At 59.2% G+C, this 12,503-nt stretch overlaps 1 protein-coding gene and 1 non-coding gene across 3 annotated transcripts in view; both read right to left on the reverse strand.

Annotated features, from left to right (window-relative positions):
- Positions 1-699: 699 nt before the first annotated feature.
- The window catches only part of LMX1B (LIM homeobox transcription factor 1 beta), an 80,468-nt gene continuing 68,664 nt past the window's right edge, over positions 700-12,503 (reverse strand). Inside the window, exons 3-8 of one of the 2 annotated variants that reach the window (XM_058694107.1) lie at positions 6,381-6,613; positions 4,296-4,477; positions 4,034-4,111; positions 3,827-3,893; positions 1,492-1,635; positions 700-1,160 (exon numbers count right to left, since the gene is read on the reverse strand). In XM_058694107.1, the coding sequence (XP_058550090.1) occupies positions 1,003-1,160; positions 1,492-1,635; positions 3,827-3,893; positions 4,034-4,111; positions 4,296-4,477; positions 6,381-6,613 (862 nt within the window). In that variant the 3' untranslated portion in view covers positions 700-1,002. Of the gene's footprint in view, positions 1,161-1,470; positions 1,636-3,826; positions 3,894-4,033; positions 4,112-4,295; positions 4,478-6,380; positions 6,614-12,503 lie in introns of both variants that reach the window. The other variant, XM_058694106.1, reaches the window with a different exon arrangement.
- On the reverse strand, positions 3,501-3,573 carry TRNAE-CUC (transfer RNA glutamic acid (anticodon CUC)). Its single transcript has one exon. It is a non-coding gene; the product is annotated as a tRNA-Glu (tRNA).

Here is a 12,503-nt window from a genome sequence, read left to right on the forward strand (position 1 = left end):
GAGGGAGCCACACCTCAGATGATGAGCCGAGTGGGTGACTTGAAGTTGCTTTCCTGCCTGGAGGTTCTGCCATACGTCCTCCCTGGTTCTGGGGGCTCTGTCTCTGCCCGTGGAGCTGGTCGCGTTGGGGGCCGCCCCGCCAGCTCAGGCAGCACCTACTTAGGCTGAGGCTGAGATACATCTGGGTCTGCATGTTTCAAGCCCCAAACTCCCCCCTCCCTCCCTCTCCTCCTTCCTTCTCTCCTATTGCTGTCAGAAGGGGGGTCCCCGCCCCCGTCTGGCCTCTTTCCCCTTCCTGACACGGCCAGGCTGGCCCACAGAGCACCTCTGTGTCTCTTTTAGCTTATCCACCTATCTGTGTGCGTATCACACGGGTGTGCCTTCGAGTGTGCGTGTTTGCAGGAGAGGCTCAGTCTACCCTCCCCAGGGACTCCCCCTCAGGGCTGTGCCTCAGTGGGCCTGGCACACCTGCCAAGCTCTTCCCCACTTCTGTTCCAGGCTCGGGCTGGGACAGGTGAACCCAGGCTGGCAGGCCTGCCCTTGGAGGTGGGGGAGGTGGGCACCAGCCCAGGGCGCAGGGTCCTACGCTCCTCGCAGGTGACGGGTGCCGCACGCAGCATCCCTGTCCCGGGGCACGCGCGGGGGCCTTGCCTTGGCCTAGGCCCGGCCTGTGGAGGTTGGCTGGACACAGAGAGGACGTTTAAAAAAATAGAGAGAATTTAAGCTTCCCAAAAAAGAGATGGGTAGGGAGAAGGAGGTGATGGAGGCCGAGGTGGGGCTGGGAGGCGAGTGGCTTTCCGAGACTCTGGGTCCCTGGGGTGACACGGTCTCTGCGGGCAGGATACAGCCCTGCCCAGGCTGCGCCCATCTGCCTGCCCGGCTGGCCCAGGAAAGGGCACCGTATGGCTGTGTGTAGAGTCTGTGCGGGCGGTGGGGCTGGCTGCGGCGGCCGCAGGCCCACCCCAGGACCCTGGCCCAAGCGTCCATGCAGCCAGCTGGCTCTCAGGAGGCGAAGTAGGAACTCTGCATGGAGTAGAGCCGGTCGATGGGGTTCCCCACGCGGGCCTGCAGGGAGCCCACGTCCGAGGAGCCCAAGAAGCAGTCGCTGAGGCTGGTTAAGGAGGTATCGCTGTCGATGTCATGGAAGATGGAGTCGTTCCCTGAGGGTAGAGGGGGCGTCAGGAGCCAGTGCAGGCTGGGGCTCCTGGGGGCCCTGCTGGCCCTGCAGGCTGTGTGGCCAGAGGTGAGGAGGGACAGGATGGCCTGTGGCAGCAGCGCGGGACCAGAGGTGCTGAGGGCCATGGGTGGGGTCGCGAGGGCGCCCCTGGCGTCAGGAGGAGGCAGGTGGGCTGTGTTGGCAGGGCCTGCCTGGGCCCGGGGGTGGGAGGTGGCTGTCATGGCCCCAGGCCTGCCAGGTCAGGCAGCGGGCGGGGGCAGTGCTGGGGCGGGCAGGGGCTGGGGGCGGCTTACCATAGGGGTTCATGTGGTCACCTGGCATTTGGGGCGGCGTGAGGCCCTGCTGGAAGGGGTCGCTGCTGCCGTAGGGGCTCTGCTCCATGGCCACGATCTGCTGTTGTGGGGGGGCCAGCGGCGTGTAGGAGGCCATCATGCCCTCCATGCGACTCGACAGGACCTCTGGGGACAGAGCACACCTTCACCGACCAGCCCTGTCCACCTGATCCCGGAGGTCCCCCCACCCCGGGAGCCCTCACAGATGTACCTTGGGAGTACATCTGTTTACCCACGGACCTCCCTCCCACACGATCCCCCAGTCCAGGGTGCCCACACCGTCCCTCTGACCTCCTCCAGACTTCCCCAGGCTGCTTATGGCCTTCCAGGGCCCGTGAGCCCAGGTATCTGACCCCTGGCCCCTCCCCCAGACACACACTGTAGTTCCTCTTCAAAAATCAGTTTATCAAAAGCCACAGACCTCCCCATCCCACCTCCTCCCTTCCTCCAGTGGCCTTGCCCTCCAGGAGCTCACCACCTGGCAGAGACAGACATTAAGCAGCCAGTAATCATTCAACATGTGGGTGCAATGAGCTCCCCGCATGTGGGGGCATTAAGGTGGGGCCCATGCCCGGGCCAAAGAGCTTCAGGGAAGGCTTCCTGGAGGAGGCCTACTTCCATATGACTTAAAGAAGCAGCAGGGGTCCAACCATGCTAGGGGGCAGGCATGCCAGGTTGAAGGGCAGCAAAGGCAGGGAGGGAGAAACTGCTGGGTCAGAGCAGGAAGCCTGGTGCACAGGGCTCCACTGTTGAGAACGAGAGAAGGCCAGGGGTGGGGAGGAAGACGGCTCCTTCGGGGGCCCAAGCTGAGTGTGGGTTTTCCCTGAGGCTCTAGGAAGTCAGGGGAGGGTCTCAGCCAGGGAGGGGCAGGCTGGAGGCCGGAGGCAGAGACCACTGAGGAAGTGGAGGGAGGGTCTGGGGTCCCTGTAAGGTGAATGTAGGAATGACAACCCCTGGGAGGAGCATGAGGGACACGGGACAAGAAAACCACCGCCCTACTTGGCAACCGAGCAGATACAGCAAATGGAGGACAGGAAGGGTCAGAGGTGACTCCCGGTTACTGGCGTGGCCACCCGGTACGGAGTGGTGCCATTTGCTGAGATGGGGTGGGGAGGAGGAGGGGGTGTTGTGCGGATGGGGTGGCAGGGTGCTGTGTGGAGTACAGTATGGGCTGTGATGAGCTCAAGGCGGACTGTGGAACATTCTCGGGGAGGCTACATCTCAGGGGCAGCTGGGAACACTGAAAGGTGTGACATAGCTCAGGAGGTGGCTGGGAGACCAGAGACAGTGGCTATAGCCCCAGGAGGCCAGGCTGTCTTGGGAAAGGCGGCAGAGGCGGCAGAGGAATAATGGGGCTCCAAGGCTCAGATGCAGCAGGGGACACTGGCCTGGCCCTGAGTCCTGAGTAGGAGGGGCTGCCCACTAGTACCCTAGCATCTGCCCTGGAGTCCCGGTCTCACCTGGGAACAGGCAGCTCTAGGGCCCCGACTCTACTAGGGCAGTCCCAGGAAGATCTCCGTGCCCTCCCTTCAAGGCTCTGTGTCCCCATGGGGCTTGGGAGGCCAGCCCCGGCCCAAGAAATGGACACGGCATTTTGGCAAAGCCCAGTGTTCAGGGGCCTGGCCACTGCCCTCAAACTGGCTCCTCGTCACTCAGCAGGAGCCCACCCCCAACTCCTCAATGGCTTGCGGAAGCTCTCTGGAGATTTCTCCGGAGACTTCTGCTAAATTGTAGCATGGGCGGTGGGGTGTATGGTCATGTTAAAGGGGCCGGCTTTGCCCCTTACGAACTGAGAGAACCCAGCAAGTCCCTTGGTCTCGCTGAGCATCGGCGAGCATCGCCGTGACAATGCCCTTCCCCTCGTGGGTCTGTGGGAGTGAAGTGAGGCAGAGCGTGGCCAGCGGTGAGAAAGGTCCCTGGCACAGCGTGAAGGTGAGAGATGGTTGCAGATTTGTGGTTGTTTTTTTGTTTGTTTTTTTAAGTAAGCACTATGCCCAACGTGGGGCTTGGACTCACGACCCTGAGATTGAGAGTCGCGTGCTCTACCAACTGAGCCAGCCAGGCGTCTCAGATGGCTGCAGTTTTGACTTTGAAAATTCTGCCACGCCTGTGGGCCGCCCACCCTGCCATCCCTCCTCCTGCATCCTGCCCGTGGTCCCCACCGCCTCTCTTGATCTCACCAGGTTCCAAGGTAGCAGTTCCCTGAGCCCTGATCGCCAACCCCCCCCCCCGCCCCCGGAAGGTGTCGGCTGGGGGGCTGGGGGGATCTCATTACCAGAGGCTGAGCCTGGGCCCCAGTGCCCTGGCCCCGGCTCACCTTGGCCCAGCCGCTGGGAGTTCTGCTGTTCCTGCTGCTGCTGGTGCCGCCGGGCCAACTTCTTCATCTGCGGGGGACACAGGTCGTGCCAGTCCCTGCCCCCCTGCCCCCCCCCCCCCGTTCATTCCCCGCACCTCCCATCAGGACCCTGTCTTCTGCCCGCACCCCTGCTCCATCCCTGCCCAGCGGGGGTAAGCAGCCTCTCACCTTGGCTCTTTGGTTCTGAAACCAGACCTGGACCACACGCACGCTGAGGCCCGTCTCCGCCGCCAGAGTCTCTCGGACCTGCCCGGATGGACGGACACAGATCAGGCCGGGGGTGGGGGTGGGGCGCATGGGGCTTGGGGGAACTGTGGGTTGGCGGGGAGGTTCAGGGACGTCCCCGTCCCCAGCAAGAGCGGTAGGGGCATTGTCTGGGAGGGCAGCGGGTGTGGGGTGTCAGCCCCGCCCCACCCCGGGGGCCCCTCACCTTTCGGCAGGGCTTGGAGGACACCTCAAAGGAGGCCTTGAAGGCTCTTCGCTGCTGCGTGGTGAGGATGGTCCGGGGTCGCTTGGGCCTCCGGGGGTCCTTCCCGTCGTCCCCACCGCCCTTGCTCTGGCTGCCCTGCCCCTTGGCTGGCTTCATGTCTCCATCCTCGTCCTCACTCTTCACTGTGGTGGACATACCCGGCCCGTCAGCCTTGTACAAGGGTCTCAGCCTCGTGCCCGTAGGCAATCTGTTGCCTGGCGGGATCCCATTACTTGCAGCCAACACCCGCCAGGGCTGGGCTCCAGGGACTCCGGAGACCCCAGCCCAGCATGTCAGCCTTACAGAAAACTCGCTCCCACTGCCCTCGCCCAAGGCCAGCGGGCCCCAGGACCCAGGGAGAAAACTCTGGGGAACCTTCTTCCTTGAAGCTTCTAGGGGCTAAGAGATGTCAGGTGATGACATACCCCAGACATTCTCACACAGGAGTATTCATGACCACAGAATACATACCCCCCCCATGGAGTTACACACTCAACCACCTGCATGTGTGCACGCACACTGGCACGTGGGCCCACGGAGACCTGGGTGCACGCAACTCGAAGACATATTCACACACACACACACACACACACACACACACACACACACACAGGTGCATGCTCATAGGTGGACACATACAGGCATGCACACACCTGAACAGGCACACACACACACACACACACACACGCAGAAGCACGTGTATTCACCCAGAGACACACCCACACCCACCATGCACACGCGGCCCCTTCCATGCCCCAGAGTTGTGGGCCTCGGAGATGCCAGCCCCGGATGGACACCACGTGCTTCCTGCTGCCCCTGAGTCTGAACTGGCCTTTTCCCAGGCCCATCTTCCTCAGAGCATGAGCCCCTGTGGAGGGGGTGGATCTCTTTCCTCCAAGAGCCCCTCCCAGGCCTGATGGAATGGGTCCATGGCACCTGGTCAGTGTCTGCTCAGCCATGAGTCCAGGCAGCCTCCACGGTGCCCTGCCCATGGGTGGACAGAGGGACAGACAGATAGGGGGCTCACTACTTCCTCCAAGGGCCCCCACAGTAACAAAGCGAGATGGGCAGGTCTTGTGACCGTGGGCTCTAGGTTACCCTAGGTTGCCCCGGCTCAGCAGCCCAGGGTATCTCCTCTCCACGCCCTCTGTTCCAGTCCTCCCCCACTACCCTGGAATGACACGGCACCAGCCTTCTCCCTAGCTTTTCCCTTCCAAGACTCATTCCTCCTTTCCCGTACCTGCCCTTCTGCCAGGAGGGCTCTAAGCTGGCACAGTCCTTTTGGAGGCTGGAGCAGAGTAGAGGGGTGCCTTCATCCTGGGAAACAGGGTCTTTCCCTGCACCACCGAGGGACCCCACCCAGCTGGGAAATGACAGCTCAGGCTGCTGCTCCCCACTGATGAAGGACGCACCAGATCCCTGCCTCTCGGCCACCACCAGCCTGCAGGCCTGGTGCTGGCAGAGACGCCTGTGGTGCTGTGCCATGGCGGGGGCCACGGCAAGGACAAGAGAGGGTGAGGGCGGTGGGCCGGAGAGCAGGGTATGTGCGTGTGTGTGCAGGTGTGTAAACCGCAATACAGTGAGCAGGTGGATAAACGGGTGTGTGGCCACACGCAGAGCTGCTCAATGTGCGTGTGATGTGCGTGCTGGGTCATGCGTGCGCATGTATGCGTGTTTAAGTGGACGTGCACCTGTGTGTTCCTGAGTGTGGGCTTGTGTGTGTGTGGGCATCTAAGCACATGTGTCCATATATATATACTCCTGGGTCTGGGTATCCACACATGCATTTTATGTGCTCGTGTGTGTGTGTGTGTGTGTGTGTGTGTGTGGTCATACGCACATACACCGGTGCACAACACACGTGGTAGTGTCCATATGTGCATCTGTGTGCCCGGGGACGTGCACACACATTAGTGGCAGGTAACGGCATGTGGTCACGTCAGTGCCACGTGCACCGGATGTGGGTGCACCGTCTGTGTAGCTCAGGTCCTTTGCCGGCAGGGGCCCCTCCCTGCCGCCTGCCCCCCAGCTCCAGCCGTGGCTCACCGGAGTCGGACTCGTCGGGGCTCACGGAGCTGAGCAGGTCCTTCTCCTTCTCGTAGTCACCCTTGCACAGCAGCTGGCCCTCCTTGAGCACAAACTCGTCGCCCTTGCGGAGCTGCCGCTCACACACACAGCAGCAGAAGCAGCCCAGGTGGTACACACACTCCAGTGCCCGCATCACAAACTCCGTGGGGGCGATCTTCTCCATGCAGCCGCTGCACTTGGCTGCGAAGAGCCTGCAGGGGTACAATGTGGGCACATTGGCTAGGCTCGGGGGTCCCTCCCGGAGGCCACTGCCCATCCAGGGCTGGCCTCTCCCTCCTGCCACCCTGGCCTTCCACCCCAGGCAGGAGAGGCCCACCCTGGGCACAGAGCCAGACAGCGGGAGGCCCTGCAGCCCTCCTCCACTGGCTCCCAGGGCCCTGATGGCCCCAGGGTGGGCGCTGGGCATCCTGCCCAGAGATGCGCTCCCTAGGTGTGTCAGCTCAGGGTCTTTCCTGCTCAGAGACACAGTGGCCACTAGAGGGCAGAGCATAAGGTCGGTCTCAACCTTCTCCGAGAGCCAGGTGGTTCCTGCCCTGAAAAGGGCAGGCTGGTCTACCCTCACCCCAGAACCTGCTCCGCTTCCTCCTTGCTTGCCCCTCTCTCCCACATCCAAGCAATCCTTGGCCTCGTCCAGCTCACCATCCAAGTGAGGCCCCTCCTCTCCTGCCTGAGCAGCTGCCCTAGTCCCCATCCTGGGCTCCTGGCCCCTCTGACCCTTCAAACTCACCCCCCAGGATAAGAGCCAGAGGGAGCTGTCTGCAACACACATCTGCTCATGCTGTTTCCCTGCTCCACGCTCTTCCATGACTCCCTGGTGCCTCAAGGCCCTTTACATCCTGCCTCTTTCTCTCTCTGTCTTTGCTCCCCCAGGCCATGGCCCCGTGCAACAGCCTGCAATTTCTCCAGGCCACCTTCACACTGGCCTTTCAACATGTTCTTTCTCTGCCCCTCAGCTGAGCTGACACCTGCTTATGCCTCATTTCAGCTTAAGTATCTTTATCACACGCAGAAATTCACTGAGCATGTACAGTGTGCCAGCCGCTGTTCTCAGCACTCTGTAGGCAGAAATGCATTTAATCTTTGCAACAACGCTGTGAGACAGGAGCGAACACGGATCCCATCTTAGAGACAGGGAAACTGAGGTGCCGAGAGGCGGAGTCACTTGCTCAGGGTCCCATGGTAGTAAGTGATGGGGCCGACTCGGAGCCCGGGCCTGATCCAGCCCCTCCATGACGAAGCGGACCCATCTTCCATCTCTGGAGACAAAGCCAGGCGGCGGTCTCCATGCCTCCAGCCAGCGTGGGCAGAAAGGTCTGAGCAGCACGGCCCCTCCCCTGCCCTCACCTACTGACCGCTCCTCCCGGCTCCCTCCTCCCCGTCACGTGCCCTGCTCTGTGGGAACTCAGCCTCAACAACACTTTGATGGAAAAATTTATGAAGAATCAAATTATTGCTGCTGGGAGGGAATTAAAACCATTTTTCATTCCCCACGTCCCTGGGCCACGTCTGCGGGCGCCACCCTGGGAGCGCTGTGCACATCCCATCCCTCTTTATGGCCCGCCATCACAGGCACGGATTACAGCTGCAATTCTCTACTAATCGGTTCTGGAACAGAAACGGCCATAAATGCAAGGCACTCGGCCTGCCTCCCTTCCCGGGGCTGCCATCAGCACCGCCCACGATGAGCGAGTGGGGCGCGGTGGACGGGGCCAATCCGAGGTCTGCCTGCTGCCCTGGCACTGGCCAGGGCACTCAAATTGGGGGCATCCCCAGCAACCCCGTGCCACCCGCCTCTGTGCTACTGAGCGGGCTCCTACTCATCCTGCAGTGCCCAACTCCAAGGCCACCTCCTCTGGGAAGCCTTCTTTGATGTCCCAGTCAGGGAAAGTAGCCTCCTATGTGCTCACCTGAGATTCCCTCAGGCCTCAGTTCCCTCTACTGTGAAACAGAAATGTCAACAGGACCTCCCTCAAAGGGCTGTTGTCAGGAGTCAATGATACTGAGCATGTAACTTGGTAAATGAATATCACATCACAGTGACTGCACGTGTCAGCTTCCAACTCTTATAGGGGTTCCAAAGGCAGGACCTGGTTCTACATGATCCTCAAGGAGGGCTCGGCGAGTGTTTGCAAAGCAGGTGAGTGAAGGCTTGGGGTGGGCTGAGGCTCAGGCCAGGCTGTCAGCTGCAGGCAGCTGGGGCCCCACTAGCCCACATAGTACGTGGCTTTGCAAGGGGAACATGAGCTGGATTTCAGCTCCGATTTGGCTCTTTGGCTGGATTCCTTTGTTCAGGGTACAACCTACCCAACTGTCCATGGCAGCCTCAAGCAGAGGCCCCTAGTAATCCGGCTGGGTGTCCAGCTCTGCCAAGGTGCTGGGGAAGGAGCCAAGTTTCCACAACCTGATGCTCTGATGTGGAGGATGCTTCTGCCCTGCCCCCCTCACTGTCCCTCTGTCCCCTCCCCACACTTCGACCTCCTGATCTAGGTGCCATGCTAAGTTCTGCAGCCTGGCCCCAGTGGCCTATGAGCAGACAGGCACCGGCTGCATCTCTGTGCCGGCATGGCAGGGCCGGGGTCCCAGGCCAGGGCCGGCACACCTCGGGCGTCTCCCAGACGGGAGGCCCTCTTAGGTAGGGGAGGAGGGCAGCAGGAGAGGTGACCCGCATTTGCAGGCACTGCCACCATGCAAGCTGCATTCAGAACATCCGTGCTAATGCCTTGGCAGCAGGGGGTCGATTGCTACTTTCTCCAAACTCATCAACACAATCTATTATTAATACTTCTCCAAAGGCTCAGTGCCGCCATTATGGAGGCAGCGCCAGCCACTCGGGGCATCATCTGTTATCTAGATTGCAAAAACTCGGGATATAAAACAAACTGCGCACACTTTATAAACGGAATGTGCCATCCTTTTGGTCTCCAAGCATCTCTCCACCCAATAAAACATCAGGGGGGGATGCATGAAATACTCGCTCCCAATTATGGGGCTGCCTTTGTCTACGGGAGCCGGAGTGAGTGCTACGAACGCATGTGTGGGAGGGGTTGGGGGCACCAGCGGGGTCCCCTCCTCTCTGTGAGCCTCCCCCCTGCCCTCGACCCCTCCCGTCATGAAGGGCCGGTGGAACGGGCCATTGAGAAGCAGTCCCAGCCACAGGCCGGTGGCAGTGGCATTGGATGGACTTGGTTTCAACGCTCCGTTCCACCACTTCCTGGCTAGTGACTGCACAAGTGATTTCTGCTCTCTGAGCCTCAGTTTACTGATCTGTATAATGGGCTCGACAACACTGCCCACTTCTCCATGTGAAGATGCAGCGAGTTTTCAGTGTAAAAGCCGTGAACATAGAGGGAGAGGTCAGTGAGCTGAGCAGGCCTTTTGAGGCCAGGAGTGGGCCTCTCCAGGAATGCCGCACAGAGGCTGCAAATACCGACAGAGATAGAGTTGCTCTGGCTGAGAAGCTCTGAGCCTTCCTGCCCCACAGGGGCCCTGAAGCCTGATGCAAAAGAAAGGCCCTGCCAGCACCCAAGGCACTAGATCTGGAGCCCAGGTCATGATCTCAATCCCGACTCAGCCACTCACCGTCTCTGTGACCTGGGGCAAGTCTGGGTCTGTGTCCTCACCTGCAAGACGGGGACAATAGTTCTCACTCCCCAGAACTGTGCAGGGGGTTCCAGATGGGTGTACTTCTGTTACCACACTTGGGCCAACAGGCTAGGATGGGGCAGGCCTGGGGGTGTGAGGGGATGGTGGGGGTGCCATGGAGAGGCTCCGAAGCTCTGGTTCCACCTGTGGCTTCTCCTCCAGCTGTCTGGCCCTCTTGGTGCCAATCCCCTGGCCCAGGCTCCTCCCCCAGTCTAGAAGCTCCAAATCCAGAGGGCACCTTTATGACCACACCACAGACACACAGGCTCACTGGCAACCCACAACCCCATTGTCCATGTAAACTGCCAATCCTTTCCTCCTGCTGTCCCTAGTGTCTAGAACACCATTCCTCCCACTCCCAACCTCTGACAACCAAACATCTGTGTATTCTGAAGGATTTAGCTTAGATATCCCTTCCTCCAGGAAGCCCCCCTTCTTCTCTCCAGTCTCAGATATCCACCTCACTGAGTTGCTCATCCTCACAGCCCCTCCCCATTGTAGTATTTATTCTGAGGACACCACTTGATCAGTTTCCCGGTCCACTTTCCCCAGGATCACCTGTCTTCCGGGCTGAGCACAAGGCCCCGTGTACACTAAGGTGAGCAACAAATGTTTGTGGAATGAACACTGAACCAACCAATACAGTCTGGTCCCGCCTGTGAGGTAGGGCAACTTGGTCCCCGGCCCCAACCCAGTCCGATGGGGGCACCCACCACCTGCCCTGGGAAGACAGTGTTTGTGCTGGAGGGGGGGGGGGGCGGGCGGGGAGGGCACTGCTGGGGCGGGCAGCCCAGGGTTCTACCCTGGCTCCGTAACTTCTTCCCAGTGTGAATTTGATCAAGACATTTAACCTCTCTGAGCCTCAGTTTCTTCATTTAAGAAACGGGAATGGTGGTACCTACCTACAGGGTTGTGAGAAGGCCCTATTGCACGTAAAGCCCTTGGCCCTATGCCAGCATGAGGAAGGCACCCCACAGAACGGCCATCTGCCTTTCTCTTGTTCCTTATTGTCCTTATTGTCGCCCTCACCGGGTCTCCGCCACTCCTGGGAGCAGCTTTCCTGACACCAGGTTTACAGGTCCCAACCAAACCTCCCTGTCATGACCACCCTGGGTTCTGGGGCCTTCTAGCTTCTGTCTGGCCTGAGCTGGACAGAGCACTCCCAGCTCAGTTCTCTGTGTGCCTGTCTCACCAATGTGAATGAACTCAATTACCATCACCTGCATCACCTCATTAAGTCCTTGAAGAACGCTAAAAGGAAGACACTGTTTCCATTCCCGTTTTAGAGAAGAGCACACGAAAGTGCAGAGGGCAGGTTCAAGGTCACACGAGTCACAAGGTCACAAGCACCACCATACACTCCCTCCATGCTTTGTGCATTCAAGTATACTCAAGTGCATTCAAGTGCATTCTGCCCATCATTCACCCTTGTCCTTTGCTGGGGGTGCCATTCCCGTGTCTGTCTGCCCTCAGGGCTCTGAATGCCCCAAGTTCTGAGTGGGTTTCTCTTAAACCAAACTGAACATCTCCCCGTCACAAACACATCCTCCCTCCGCCAGGATCATCTGTGATTTCGGAGTAAGAAATTCCCTTTTTAGGGACGTCCTTCCCTTGAAGAGTCCCTGGCTATGAGAACACATCTCCATCTCCTCTGAGTTTTTATTGGTTTATTTGTTTAACGCTCAATTTATTAAATTCATGAAGCTAATAAAACTCCGAAAACCAATTTTTTTCTGGAGCATTTAAACATGGATTACAAATCTGATTAATTAATTTCTCTTAAGCCACTGACAACTGCAGAGAGGCAATGAAGTATATCTGATTCTTTTACCTCCAGTAAAACTGGCTTCCAAACGTCCTGGGGACCCTCCAGCCTCTCCTTGCAGGTTTTCAGCCCCAGGTCTCAGACTCCAGAAGCATGTGCATTAGGCTTGGAATCTTGGCTCTGTCACTTCCCAGCACAGGAACCACACACAAGCCTCTTCTCTCTGAGCCTCAGTGGCCCCATCTGTTCAATGGGGATAATGGCTGGGCACCGTGAGGCAGGCACCTCATCATTTCTTCAAGACTTCTGGCATCTGCTCACCACCCTCGAGGAATGGAGGCCCCTCTGTCTCCTCCTCACTATTCTGCCATTCCCATACCCCATCGCTGCATTCTACAGTTTATGCAGCCCCTCACTGGGTCCTCAGTCTCAGAGTGCCCAACAATTTCAGGGTAAGTCCAAAGGCCTCATCATGGCACTCAAGGCCCTACTCCAGCCCCGTCACACCTGGCTTCAGATCCTCTACTCCAGCTGCCAGGGTTCTCGTTGCTCCCTGAAAACAACAAGTCCTTCCTGCCTCCTTAACACTTAAAATTCCATCTGCCCCCAAAGCCTGTCTTCTTTCTGCCTTTTGCTTCTTGTTGAACTTCTCTTCATCCTTCAAGACCCAATGC

Source organism: Neofelis nebulosa, chromosome 12, assembly GCF_028018385.1.
Source record: "Neofelis nebulosa isolate mNeoNeb1 chromosome 12, mNeoNeb1.pri, whole genome shotgun sequence".
Classification (NCBI taxonomy): Eukaryota; Metazoa; Chordata; class Mammalia; order Carnivora; family Felidae; genus Neofelis; species Neofelis nebulosa.